At 43.6% G+C, this 15,371-nt stretch overlaps 1 protein-coding gene across 1 annotated transcript in view; it reads left to right on the forward strand.

The window, feature by feature from the left end:
• The first annotated feature begins 14,949 nt into the window (after nt 1-14,949).
• Nucleotides 14,950-15,371, forward strand: part of LOC117405760 (ras GTPase-activating protein 3) — a 74,646-nt gene continuing 74,224 nt past the window's right edge. The window contains exon 1 of the mRNA XM_034009118.3: nt 14,950-15,176. Within this exon, the coding sequence (XP_033865009.2) occupies nt 15,122-15,176 (55 nt within the window). The 5' untranslated portion in view covers nt 14,950-15,121. The remainder of the gene's footprint in view (nt 15,177-15,371) is intronic.

Here is a 15,371-nt window from a genome sequence, read left to right on the forward strand (position 1 = left end):
TCACACTTTGACTGATGCAAATGTTACTGTATATAACGTGGATTCAGATACTTTCTATAAAATACATTTAAACCCACTGATCGTAATATCTAATTACTTTTTAACCAGAGAAATGTTTAAAAACAGGTGGATGCAAGGTTAACCCTCAATTGCATGACTTTTTGTTTCTGAGTAAAAAAAAAGTTCCACCTTTTTTTCTTGTCATTAATGTAAGTGGTTGATTTGTAGACTGTCCCCCTTCCCAATTCAGCAAGTCTCCCTGTATCAGTAAATAACTACAGTGTATTGAGTTATATCGCCTGTGGCCATTCCTGCCCTCCTGAAGTGTTCAGTCATGTACAATGCAGTGTGTGTGTGTGTGTGTGTGTGTTGTAAAGCTGTGACTGTCTATGTATATTAATCATTGTGACTGTTTTGTAATACGATATGGTTCTTGACTTTGCTTTTTTAATTTGTGAACCACGCTTTGAAACATTTCCTACAGAAAGACTTGTGTTCTCAAAACCATGTATCTGATGGTATTCCTGCGTATTGACCTTATTTTAGAATTTTGTAATATGTTTTTAAATTGTTGAACATAAAACAGGACAGCATCTAACACATAGATTTTTTCATCTTGCATTCTTTTCACGTGAATACAGTGCAGCCAATCAAGTACCATGCAAACTTCCCCTCATAGTTCTGTGAGCAAACCTGACTCAGTTGTACCTGCCATTCAAGCAGAGACTGGCAGTTGTGCCAAATTGTGTGGTGTGGATCAATGTCCACTAGGGCTTATTGTACCTCCACTAAAATCAATGGTTAATTAGTCTGTTGCACCATGTTGTTCCTAGTTATATTTTATATCAAATAGAAAATATTTGCAATATACTCTCGTATTGTCCCCCACTGGGTACACAGTGAAGGCAGGTATACTTCTAGGAATCTGAGGGCTACATGGGAGGCAAAGTTACATTTGTACATGTGGATGCAGGTCATGGTGATGTGCTTTTACATGTGAGGGATCTCCGAGTTTGTATGCACAGTCGTGGTGGAGAATCAATGTCACAGACATGGTCCTAATGATTTCCATTACACGAGAGTAGATGTTAAAACTTCATGCTGATTTGACCTTGGCTCTCGCCAAGATAAGCACCAACTAAGACGTAGCTTTACAGTAAACTAATGTGATCCATCTGTGTCTGCATCCGTTTGCACTTCCTTCCATATGATGATGTAGATATCCTTCTGTCGATGGCTGAAGTGTAATGCTGGCTCCAGGGATCAGCTTATTGCCTCCCTAGCGCATCAGCACACACAACGGCTGCGATGCTGGCTCCGGGGATCAACCACAGTGCGGTCTCCCCAGCGCATCAGCATGACAACCGTCTGGATTGAGCTAAGGAGGGTACATCTCTGGGGTCTTCAAGTGGGTACCTTCCATCCTCAGTGTTTCGTCGACTAGCCCATGACACCTCAAGAGGGCTCGACAGTGATTCTGGCATCCCAGCATCACCCCCCTCCATCCCCCACTCAACTCAGCCCAGCTTACTTACCCGTACATTAGCATTTCTTTCTTTCTATTGTGCTTGAGATCCCCAGCCAGAATCTTTCCGTCTCAACCACAGCCAGTTGCTGCTCCTCTCTGCTGCTTCAGATAAGTTCTTCACTGTGCGACACGACCCCTAGGATAATTAACAATAAACTCTGTACTCCCGTGAAGTTACATGTCTGCTAATTGCACAATGCACACTATATTCAAGGCCCATTGTTTTCTCTGTTTAAGAACATTTCTTAATGTAATATATTGTTTAGTCAGGAACCAGATCACTGGGATCGGGGAATCCCAATCTCAGTGATCAGGTGTGCTCGCTAAAAATATATTATGTGTTATATTAAGTAGATAAACTTGTAACACATCTTATAAAATACTGGTATACTGGTTTTAAAATGCAATGAAATAAGTTTCTTCATATTCTTTTCAACAGGAACAGTGCAGTTTACAGTTTGGGATTCTTTATCATGCCAAGTTGTAATGAGATTTAAAAATGAAGAGTTTTTATAAAGAATCATTGAGCTAATGCATGGTTATCTGTGATAATGGAAGTAAAATATGGCACAAATAATGATGTATTTGAAATATTTTGAGTAACTAGTCGTGTCTCTTTCTATTCAATTGTATTTAATTCCTCTGTGCATTTGAATAGAAAATTATATAAAATAGTTAATAAAAATATAAATTAAAGTATAAATTGGAGCTAATCTATTTTATCATATTGTAACAACCTCAAGAGAGCTGTGGTCCCCTTTAAGATCCTTGGAGGACCTGTGTGATGGACAGGTGACGGCGCTCATTGGACGGGAGGCAGAGGCTACTGAGAAGTCTCCTCCAAATGGATTCTCAGGAGCGAGAGGGGGTGGGGCCGTATAAAAGGCCTGTGGGCTTGGGGGCTCCCAAGTGGCGCATTCAGTAAAGGCGCTCCGCGTGGAGTGCAGGATGCGCTCTATAGTCTGGACGTCACGAGTTCGAGTCCAGGCTATTCCTTTGCCGACCGAGGACGGGAGCTTCCAGGGGGCGGCGCTCAATTGGCTGAGCGCCGCCCGGGAGGAGGAAGGGTTAGGTCGGCCAGGGTGTCCTCGGCTCACCGCGCACCAGCGACCCCTCTGGCCGGGCGCCTGCGGGCTTGCCTGTAAGCTGCGTTGTCCTTCGACGCTGTAGCTCTTGGGTGGCTGCATGGTGAGTCCGCAGTGTGAAAAAAAGCGGTCAGCTGATGGCACACACTTCGGAAGACGGCGTGTGTTCGTCTTCGCCCTCCCGAGTCAGCGCAGGGGTGGTAGCGATGAGCTGAGCATAATAAAATAATTGTTGATTCCAAATTGGGAGAAAATAATAAAAAATAATTGGCAACGACTAAATTTATATAAATAAAAAAAAAAAAAGTCCTGCGGGCTGGACACGAGGGGGAGAAAGTGATGATAGGCAAACTGATTACAGGGAAGTTTGAGGCAGAGCTAGGACTAACCAATATACACCATTATTATTATTATTATTATTATTATTATTATTTATTTCTTTAGCAGACGCCCTTATCCAGGGCAACTTACAATTGTTAGAACATATCACATTATTTATTTTTTTTACTTACAATTACCCATTTATACAGTCGGGTTTTTACTGGAGCAATCTAGGTAAAGTACCTTGCTCAAGGGTACAGCAGCAGTGTCCCCCACAAGGGATTGAACCCACAACCCTCCGGTCAGGAGTCCAGAGCCCTAACCACTACTCTCCACCCTGCCGCGGTAATTACTATTACCGGCCGCGACACCGCTAATTGCGATTCTCCTTGAGCGACGGAAAGTAACGAGCTGCCAGACACGAGTCCGAGAGACGTGTGCCGAGGACCAGCGGTTTCAGTTAAGAGTGTGTGTTTTGAGCCTTTCCATCCTCCCATCTGTCACGTGCTCTTTGCCGCGTTTATTATTCTAAATAAACATGGGCTGTTACTCCTGTTTCTACAAATATTACATTCGTCTGATTCCATAAGGGCGCAACCAAAAACGTTACAATATTAATAAATAGCATATACAACATATATAGCAACATATTATAGCGTTTCACGCAGTAGGCAGAAGAGAAGGAGACAACACGCTGGTTTCAGGTCCAAAGCTTTATTCAAACGCCATCTCTAAACACCCTGTAGATTACCCTACTCTATCCGCTTCATTGCTTACCCTGGAACGAAACAATACGCGTGCAACGCCCCCTTTTATAACTTAGCTCCGCCCCTTTATGCTAATCGGGTGCCGGAGCGAACAGCTATCCCATTGGTCCCCAGCCGCACACGAGGACCAATGGGCACACACAACCAACAGCTAATGACAGGGACCAGGGCGCACCATGCGTGCAGAATAGCTCGCACAGACACAGCGACAGAGCGAACTCGCAACTACAGGTAATACAGACGAGGGGAAAGGAACACAATACAGCGGTAATAACAGCACACAGACAGTGGAAACAAGAGGGAATACAGTAAATATAAACATAAATACCCGGATCGTTACAATATTGATTTTTCTCACCAGTGTGGAAAAATATTAGCACATACTGAACGACTGCAATATACATACTATACAGGTGTCAGTGATTTGTGTGTGTTTAATGTAAAATGCAAGGTACGTTGTATTATATAAAAGGTGCGTCTCCCTGTTGTCAGTTTCAGCCACAGCAGCAGGTCAGCTGATCTTTCAGACTGACAGAGGGTAGGTAATGTGCTGAACTGATGACACACAGGAACATTCTGGAGAAAATACTCCCCATACCCAGCCCCAACTGCCAAAAAAAGATTTTGAGGCATTACTTCTCACTCCTGAACACATTGAACAGATGAATGAATCACTTTCAAATTGAATTTGGGTTGTAGCCAGTTCTCCTAGAAACCTCCAGGAATATTTGATGATGAGGTGTTTGCTAATTTGTCAACAGATTTAATCCAAATCGTTTACCTTTTCACCAGCATTGCATAAAAACTGAAAACTGCCCTTTTTTGCCAGTACCTTGAGTAATGGGACAATGTGCAATAGCAAATAGCAGTGCATGGTGTCATTATACTTTTACTGGCTGCACTTTCCACGTACTGTGAATCATGGCTTTTTGGCATTGCCGGCCCATGCCCTTTGTAGACTACTGTAGTTGGGCATGTCTCAGTTATATCATTACAAAACAGTGCAATGGCAAGAATGACCGTAAAGCACATGAGGGGTGTAGTATACAAGAATAAAACAGTGTTTGCTTTGTGTTGCAAATTGTATTGCAGATTATTGCAGGTTACACTAACAAATCATAGCAGTGGGCTGCAGTAGGTTTTAATTACTTCTCTGGCCAAAAATCCCAATAAAAGGGGACAGAAAGTTATAAGATGTGAAATACCATCATAAGCTGAAGAAATACACAGCGCCTGCATAATAAGCATGACCTTGTATTGGAACTTTTATTTTTGCTACCCTGGAACCTGCAGTGTAATACCAGTGCAAACGCATAGGGACGGTCCTCGTGATGTCAATCTACAGCAACCTAGAAGTACAAACGTTGGTCATAATAACTGTATCATTTGATTATACTCAGATGTTATCCAAAAGGTAATTTAGTGGCTGTGATAAAAGTGGAGAAGATCTTTGAAAATTCAAGCCAGTTATCATGTTCGCTATGAGTGTGTGCTCACCTTTTTGTTGATCTAAACAGCAGTAGATCTGAGGAAGGGTCTGAGCAAGGGAAATGAAAGACTGAGGTGAGGAATTTTAGTATATAAGAGCAAATACTATAATTTGTCACATAACTTGTCAAATGACCAGACCACTACTTTTTTTTTAAAACATGTTTTAGACATTTATTTGGCTTCATGAACAACTGCAGTATTTTCCTGTCTTTCTATTGGTCAACTATCCAGAAAATCAGTTAACCAGACTGTGTACGCCTCCCATTGTTCTGATTACTTTAGGTTGCACTGTATGTACATAACAAAGGATTTAAAGCTTAAAATTCTTTATCTGAGTTACATTAAACATCAAATTACCAAGACAAAATATAAAAAACGAAAGGACCCCTTGGTGAAAATCTGGAGAAAATAATATGTGAGGATATAAAATGGAGTGTAAATGCCTCTTTTTTGTCTTGTGTTTTCTATTGGTTTCAAATACACAAGTAGTTTTGGAATTCTTCCTTACACCACTGAAGCCAATGTTTCGAACCCACCAGCATGAATTTTTATATGCTGCCACTAGATGGCAGCACTAGACTACAGACTAGCTTCCGTTGTGCCAGTCAGAGTTGAAGGTTTGCTCTCCAGGCTTTGTGCTCTTGTTATCCCACGTGTGGTTTCCCTGCATGGTTTTACAAGTCTAATCAGCATGTTTACCCTCCAGCTTCACAGACAGCTAGTGAAAGTAAAAAAGAATGGCACATATTGTAACAACTTCAAACTGTACATTTCTGTTCAAGTTATTACCATTTTTAACAGTTCTATTTATTTAGAATGTTGCTCCTTACACATGCACCAAACATATGGGATTATGTATCTGCTTAATATAACCCAATATACTACAGTTTTAAATATCTGTATTTTTGCTTTTTTGTGTATTTTTAAAGATCACTTTGAGTGTCCCAAAAGGATTACTATAATTTACATTTTTTATTGCTCCATAAATTTAACCTGTCATTCAAACATGTTACAGCAAATATGTATTTTCATTTAAAACCTGATATCTGGCACTATACTAAGTAAAATAAAGTTCTCAGTTTGCTTTCCTTGCCTTCCAGTTACACTTACACTTACTTGGTCATTTCAGTTCAACAGTGTCTTTGGGTCAGTTGGTTGATTACTAAGGAATGGCAGTGTTTTAGGGTGGTGGTGTAAAGATCTGCTGAGGTTTAGATCATTAAAATAGACCCCCGCTATTCCTTTCGTAGCTTGCATGCTGATGTAGCACTCCTATCAATATGGAAGATATCAGGTTTGTACAGTAGCTGAATGGAAAGTCTCCTGGAGAAGCAGCTTCCACATAATTAGATGAGAGTCACTTGTTAGGGTATCAGCCACTATCAACCAGTTATAATACTTAAATGGTAATATTTTGTGGAGTTGCATTTAACCAAATGCACTGGGGGTTCAACCTTATTTCTGGGGAGTATCTGAGTCCCACACACCCACCCTCAAGCAGGGGTGCACAAACCCACCCTCAAGCAAGGGTGCACAAACCCACCCTCAAGCAAGGGTGCACAAACCCACCCTCAAGCAAGGGTGCACAAACCCACCCTCAAGCAGGGGTGCACAAACCCATCCTCAAGCAGGGGTGCACAAACCCATCCTCAAGCAGGGGTGCACAAACCCACCCTCAAGCAGGGGTGCACAAAACCACCCTCAAGCAAGGGTGCACAAACCCACCCTCAAGCAAGGGTGCACAAACCCATCCTCAAGCAAGGGTGCACAAACCCACCCTCAAGCAAGGGTGCACAAACCCACCCTCAAGCAAGGGTGCACAAACCCACCCTCAAGTAGGGGTGCACAAACCCACCCTCAAGCAGGGGTGCACAAACCCACCCTCAAGCAGGGGTGCACAAACCCATCCTCAAGCAGGGGTGCACAAACCCACCCTCAAGCAGGGGTGCACAAACCCATCCTCAAGCAGGGGTACACAAACCCATCCTCAAGCAGGGGTGCACAAACCCACCCTCAAGATCAGGAGGCCTCTTTGTATTTTTTCTGCCTGTACCATAATTTTATTGAATTGAACCAATTTAACCTCCTTTCAGGTCTTCATCGGTTAATTATTTAATGATACCTATAAAACCTGGAGGACTCTGCATCTTAAGAACCGGATTTGTGCACCCCTGCTCGAGGCAGCCTTGGCTCTACCAATATATCCATATGAACTGATCTTCGATTAAATAATTAAAGATCTGGAGGGAACAAAGTCTTGCAATGAAATTGTATGGAAGAGCCAAGGCTGTCTATCATGCTTATGAGTCTAAATGGGTGATCGCTCCCTGGGGAAAGGATCATTTGTAAAGTTACACATTTTATTAACACTATTAAAAACACAGTGGCACAGCTGGTATGTGATGCTGTTGTACTGCCAGTTAAACCTGGCTGAAATAAAAACCTGGACTGGAGAAGCTCAATAGAAGTGGTAGACAAAGGTTTCTTGTTTTTAATTAATTTAATCTTAAAGCTAGTCTAAAAAATGTATTGTTATGAACCAGGTGAGATCACAGCCACTAATACAGCCTAACATTTTCTGAAGGTTTGATAAACATAAAAAAACATAGCAAACATAAACAATTGATAAATGATTCTCCAAAAAAGCAATGGCGTGAAATTAAATTGTGCAGTAATACTAATGCAATATCTCAAAAATAAATGAACACACAGCTTATCATTGGTCTATAAGAAGACATTTCGAAGAAGAAAAAAACTACAAAGACAGTTTCATAACAGAACTGTATAGCCATTAAGTAATATATATATATATATATATATATATATATTCCTATTATCTGTCCAAGTGCTGCCAAGTGCTTAATAGAAAGGGGCCATAAAACACATAACAAAGCATGTGGGAAGCTAGGAGTAAACAGGAATCTGTAGAAAATGGATATGGTGCAGCCCTACATAGTCAATTCTTTTTAATTTCCCCCTCTTTAAAAGTGGTTTGTTACGACATCCTAGGTCTCATTATGGAGTCGTTTTTACCACAGGTACATAAAAATGAGAGCCAGCCAGGTTTGCTATTTGTTTATAACGTTGTTTTACTTCACTCATTTTCTCACTATAGGACACAGAGTTCTATTTTTTTTATTTAAGTAGCCGGGTCCTTACAGAAGCCAGTCCTAGGCGTAGTACTAATGTGTGGTAAGAAGCTCACATGCTAACATCTTAGCAGCAGCTTGGCTTTAAGCAGAATAACTCAGATGTTTATATTGATCCACTGAAAGCTCCGCTGGAGGTTACAACTTGTTGTCAATAGTTTAATTTTAGCCTCTAGAAATGATTCAGCTCCCACCCATAAAAGTTCCTAATCAGAGCAGTTTATTTTTAGAAAGCACTTCCACCAGCCTCCGAGTGTACTTTGCATACACGACTGCTGCTGCCCAGTTTGAACATGAGAGAGAACCTGCTGCTGAAAGACTGCTGTGAAAGATTTGCATATGCAAATTAAACGATATTACCTCACAGGCTTGCAGATGGTAATTAAACCGTATTTGACAGTGGCAGAGAAAACGTTGCTCTTTATGTAAACAACCCCCCAAATTTAATTTGTGATACTCAATACTTCTAGTGTGTGCTGACAGGTGCCATGGGAGGTGTCCCCACCCAGCTCAACCTGAGAGCACCTGGACTAGTTAATAAGTTACAACTTGTTCGAAATGCGGCAGCAGGAATTCTGCCTGGTACTAAGAGGACTGAACATATCACACCAATTTTATTACGACTGCACTGGCTTCCTATTAGCTTCCATATAACTTTTACAATTCTGTTGTTGGTCTTTAAAGCACTTAGGTATCTTGGACCTACATATCTATCAGAACTGCTCCAGCCACATCACCCTGGCAGCTAGTTGTGATCGACAAACTCAGGGCTGTTTGTTTTACCAGTGTCTAGGTATGTCACGCTAGAAGGTCACAGTTTTTCGCAGCATGTCCCGTCTCTCTGGAATGCTTTGCCAGGTATCATCAGAAACACTGATTCCAGGGTAAAGTTTAAGTCCTGGCTGAAGGATTTTCTCTCAAGCCTTTGGAGTGGGATTATATTTTATGTTTTTATTTTGTATTTTATTTTACTTTTATTGTTAAATCTTCTTTTACAGACCTTTTTATCATTGAGTGCTTTGAGATGGCTCTGCCATGAAAAGCACGACATTCAAATTATTTGATTGATTGATTGATCGATTTATCGCATCCCTAACCTGAGCATCCCTTGCCATTCAGTCCTGGGCAACCTGAAATGGGAGTGAAATTTAAGAGTTTTCACATATCTAATGTGTTCTTCTTGTTGATGGGATTCATTTTGTATCCATTTCTGTGTCAGTCATCACATCCTGGGGACTTCTTTAAAGAGGTTTAAAGCTTACGTCATCAACGGAGACCTCAGTGAGAAGCCTGTCTAAATTCTAAGTATGTCAGGTACACTAGAGTGTCACTGTAAACCTGTCCCCCCTGCATACTGTGCCTCTAGTCTAGTGGATGTAAAAAATACAATCCCACATTTGTTCTTCTATATGGTGAGACTTTATTGAGGCCACAGTGCTGCCTCCATTTCTGAATTTTTAAAAATCACCAGGAGTGCTAAATGGACCAGAATATATTATACAAAGTGACTCTAAACAAAAAGAAAACATTTAACTGATATTTTAAACCCATTCTAAGCTGCTTTTTAAGCAGACTGCCAATGAAGTAAAACTTTGTGGTGGGTTGTTTTGTATGTGCATCACTGTTCACCAGGGGCTAAATTGTGATCACCAAACTCTGTTCACTTGAGACCTGATCCCGATTTGAACCCAAGTCTCTAAAGGTAACTTACATAAAATACTAGTGAATCAGCTGCCTGCCCACTGAGCCCCCTCTTTAATAGAAATGGTACAGATATCCTGGTATCATGTTTATTGTAAATATCAGTGGTGTATAATAATAGTATAAACCACCACTGTGCTCTAAAGCCATTGCCACTGCAGGTAATGCTGTGCTCTACTGCTGCCTGGTGGTTAATTTTTGTGAGGTATTAGGTCTGCATGTATTAGCGGTATGGAAATATATAATGAAGAAGAAATGGGACTAATAAACTCAAAACTCACGATTTTAATAATTAGCTACAACGTTTCGGCTTCCGCCTTTTTTAGATAGCATAAGTGGACTGATGTTATTGTTTACTAATATATATATATATGTGTCTATCTAAAACACGCTGCACCGCTTGCCTCCTTAGAAGGCGCAGATAAGCTTGGCCTAGCGGGGTTCCCCCCAGTAGACTCCACCATTGCGGCCCTAGTTAAGGCCCCACCGGTGGGTGGATTGGCTAGAGACCCGGCGTGCCAGAACCCTCAATGTAAGGTGACGGAAACACATCTCAAGCAGGCATATGCAGCAGAAGCGCAGGCAACTTACTGCTTACATGGACGATGTACTGCGCGAGGCCCTGCTCCCCGAGCCGGTGGCCACGGAGTTACGTCTCCTGTCCAGCACACTGCTGCAGATCTCCAGTCTCCAAGGGCAAGCTCTTGGCCGGAACCTGGCTAGCTTGATCGTGGCTCGTAGACAGCTGTGGCTGTCACAAGCCAGAGTTCCTGATGTGGATAAGGCCGCGCTGCTAGACGTGCCTATATCCCCAGGACATACCTTTGGGTCAGCCATGGAGGAGATCCTACAGAGATCCCACCAGGAACGTGAGGCGTCCTGGCAGGTGGCCACGTTGCTCTCTCCCCGTGCCTCCGCCTGGGGCAGGTCGAGCCGCTGGTGAGCTCCTCAGACGCGGACTGTCACTAGAACAGTTTCAGTCCCCATGGCTCTGCTATGTGACCTAAGGCATTGCCTATTGGGCACACCAGCAGCAAGCAACCGGGCCCAACTGGCAGGCGGAGGGAACGCAGGATGTGGCCAGTCCACACGCCAGCGTCACAGAAGGCGTTTTCAGGGCGAGCTCCCTAAACAGCCACCCCAAACTGCCATGCCTCAGCCTCAGCAGCCTGAGCAGGGCCCCTGAAGGCTAGCGGCCTCAGACCCCCTTTTCAGCACAACAGCCGCAGTACTGACGCGCTTGCACCTCAGATTCCTGGGTTCTCGCCACCATGCAAAACGGTTACGCGCTTCAGTTCTGCTTGGGACCGCCTCCCTTTCAAGGCATCACGAATACTTTCGTGACAGACCCTCTCCAGGCCTCGGTACTTCAGAAGGAAGTGGCTGCCTTGCTATGCAAGCAAGCCATTCGTCTCGTAGACCCCACCTACCACGGAGAGGGGTACTACTCGAGGTATTTTCTGGTACCCAAAAAGGACGGCGGCTTTCACCCCATCTTAGACCTGCGAACTTGCCTGTAAGCTGCCCAGGGCTGCGTTGTCCTCCGATGCTGTAGCTCTGGTTGGCTGCATGGTGAGTCTGCAGTGTGTAAAAAAGCGGTCGGCTGACGGCACACACTTCGGAGGACAGAGTGTGCTCGTCTTCGCCGCTTCCGAGTCAGTGCAGGGGTGGTAGCGGTGGGCTGAGCCTAAAAAAATAATTAGACATTACTAAATTGGGGAGAAAACAATAAAAATAATTAGCGACCACTAAATTAAAAATAAAAAAAGAAAGGAGGTCCCTCCAGTCTGTCCGGTCAGGCGACTGGTTCACCACCGTGGAATTACGGAATGCGTACTTTCACGTTCCCATTCGTCCAGAGCACAGAAAGGATCTCCGCTTCACCTTTCAGGAAAGCGTTTACGAGTTTGCTGTGCTGCCATTCGGCCTCTCCCTAGCTCCTTGTACGTTTTCAAAGTGCGTGAGCGCTATCCTGGCTCCCCTATCTCGACGACTGGTTGATCTGTTCCCAGTCACGAGAGGGAGCAGTGGCCCACACGGTGGTCGTGACAGAGCTTCTGGCGAGGCTGGGCTTCACCATCAACGATGCAAAGAGTCGGCTTACACTGTTGCAGTGCACGACATACTTGGGGCTCCGGCTGGACTCCATTACGATGCACGCATATCTGTCGGATGACAGAGTTGCAGCTATCCAGGGTTGCCTCTCCCTGTTTCAACAGGGATCGTAGGTCACCCTCCTATTGTGCCAGAAACTATTGGGTCTAATGGCCGCAGCCATATCGGCCATTCAGCTGGGTCTGCTTCACATGAGCCCGCTACAAGCATGGCTCAATGCGTTCCACCTCAATGCCAAATGCAACAGACACCGTCGGCTGACTATGTCTCATGTGTGCTCGGCAGCCCTACACTGGTGGAGGACTACCTCTCACCCGCACAAGGGTGTGCAGATGGGAGAAGTGTTGAACCGCCAAGTGGTGATGACAGACAACTTGGGTTGGGGAGCGGTCTGGGAAGGGAGAGGAGTATGTGGATCCTGGCTGGACTGCTGGACATCCCTGCACATAAACATGTTGGAGCTGCAAGCGGTATCCCTTGCTCTCCACCACTTTCTCCCAGTGCTGAGCGGTACGCATGTGTTGATCCGGACGGACAACATGACAGTGGTGGCGTATGTCCCTGGGGTTGCATCTCATGGCTTTCAGGCTATTGATATGGGCTCAGAGGAACTTGCTGTCCTTACGGGCGACGCACATTCCCGGTGCAGTGAACTGGGCAGCTGACCTCCTCTCCAGGAGTGGTCCATATCCATCACAGTGGCGACTCACCCCTCAGATGGTGTCACGCATTTGGGAACGGTTCAGGAAGGCGCAGGTCGATCTCTTCACCTCTGCAGAGACAACGCATTGCCACCTATGGTACTCCCTCCACTGCTTAGGTGGTCCACTCGGCGTAGATGCCCTAGGGCACGAATGGCCCAAAGCATTTTTGTACACTTTCCGCCTATACCGCTGCTCCCGGCTTTTCTCGAAAAAGTCTGGTTAGAGAAAGTGTCAGTTCTAGTGTCCCCCAAGTGGCCCAGGAGAGTCTGTTTTCGACCCTGTGCCAGCTGTTACACGGCCAGCCCTGGGAGATTCCACTTCGCATGGATCTCCTCAGTCAGGCGAAAGGCTCTTTTTGGCACCCGGCTATGGGTCTGGCCCCTGAAAGGGACCGCTGGTTAGCCCTAAGGCTATCAGATGCGGTTGTGGATATGTTGCAGAGCGCTAGGGCAGACTCCACTAGGTCCTTGTACACCTATAAGTGGAGGTATTTCCAGGCTTGGTGTCTGGCTAGAAGCCATGACCCCATATCTTACCCTATGCAAGTCATCTTACAGTTTCTGCAAGAAAGGTCACTTTCCACCTTGAAGGTGTATTTAGTGGCTATCTCTGCTTGCCATGCCCCCGTAGATTCAATGTCTCATACTACGAGTTTTTTTTTTAGTATGGATTCAAGTAGAAAGTGACATTTTATGTTTTCGGTAAGAACTCAGAAGAGACGTCCAATCGTTAAGGAAGGCAGATTAACAAGGTAAGCTTACGACTGTTTTAATGGATGTATGTGTTTCTTGCCACAGCATGACAAACTGCCATTTTCATTTTTAGCTTCCAGTAGAAAATAGTTTTTCTATTGACCATTGTTGATTGTTACATTTTGAGTTGAATATTTTGTAATTGACCGCAATGTAATGGGGGAGTTCCAAAATGTAAAAAAGAAACGCAAGGCGTATGTATATAAGAGGAAGGCAGGGAGGGATGCAAGACGTTTAAAAAGGAGGGAGTGGGTGAAACTACTAAGAGATAAAACAATTCAAATAAAAACAAAATCTATACAAATCAATTTCCAACGAAATTGACTTCAATCTTTATTTCATTCTAAATAATTCCTCACATAAAAGCAACGCGACTAGCTCGATTGCTAACAGGTTTATTGCTCTGTATCCCCGGATTGTAATTTAAATAGCGCCTTTTTAATGCAAACACATAAGATAATTAATACTTCAAGTCGTTTCTTTGTTAATTTTACATTTTACTATTTGTTACGTTTAACAAGCCGTTTTTCAACTCTGATCTGTGTTACGTTAGAGACCAGCACCATTTATAATGCGTGAATAGACCCATTAAACGTGTCAAATAGAATGAAAGCATTTTAGTGCCGAAGATTAATGTATTTTATTTGTATTTATTTAAAAAGACATCTAAGAACAGGATATCTAATTTGCAACGTAGTTAATAAATTGTCATGTTAATCTTACATAAATATTTTTAGATTTTGTGCCAGTGTGTCTTATTAATTATGAAACCCACTTGGACTGTGTATATTTTGATGGTGAAATTCACACAAAATTACGATTTTGTATATATTTAAATATTCTCTTCAGGGAACCAGGGTTACGGTAAGTAACCTAACGTTTTATTCACCGCAGGAGGATGTCCCAGTAAACCACTAACCTCGATAGGGGCGAGTGGTTTATTTAAAGGCATCCTAAGAGAGATCGGTAGCTGCCATTATTGACTAAAATCGTCCTCAAGTTGTAAAACAACTTGTATAAATAAAACCCGTATCGGTGCAGTGTTGTCTGTACTACCGAAGCGCCGCTCCGTCCTGAATTTCAGCAGCACACCACTGAATTGGAATGTAAGCAAAGACACATCTGAAGCATATAACAAGCATAAAATGGATCTGACGTTAGCTATACAGTACTCATTTAGTTTTCGCTCAACAGAGCCAACTTCCCAACGTTTCAGGTCACAGGCACACAGCTCATCGTGCCCAGGAATCTATTTTTACGCCCCTCCTATTTCTTGCGGCCCCTGTGCTGGGCTTTGTGCGGCTAATCCAATCGGATATCTGGAGGGCGGTTCAGGTCCCTCCCTCTGCCAAAATGTTCCGAGAGTTTGAACATTCAGCCTGGCTGTATGTGTGGACTGCGTGAGGCAACCATCCGCCCCGATAGAATTACATTGGCAATCCACCCAAGTACAGAAACTGTAGAGGCTCCCAACGCCCGGCACAAAAAGGAACATCGGGGCCGTCAGAATGGCAGTGGAGGAAGAGGGGCTGCGGGTGTTCCAAAGCGTCAAAATCAAAATAGGTAAGACATCGGGCGTTTAATCTCAGGCTGCTGTAACCGTTTGAACTAAAACAATAAGCATCTCTGTTGCTGTGATGATTCAAGATACATTTTTTAAACTCTCTGTTTCCCACGAACTGCTGTAGTCCACATGGAAATTTTGAGGAAGATTTTTTTATTTTTTTTTTTAATAAAAAAATATGAAAAGTATTGATT

Source organism: Acipenser ruthenus, chromosome 9 (assembly GCF_902713425.1).
Source record: "Acipenser ruthenus chromosome 9, fAciRut3.2 maternal haplotype, whole genome shotgun sequence".
In the NCBI taxonomy this organism is placed as follows: Eukaryota; Metazoa; Chordata; class Actinopteri; order Acipenseriformes; family Acipenseridae; genus Acipenser; species Acipenser ruthenus.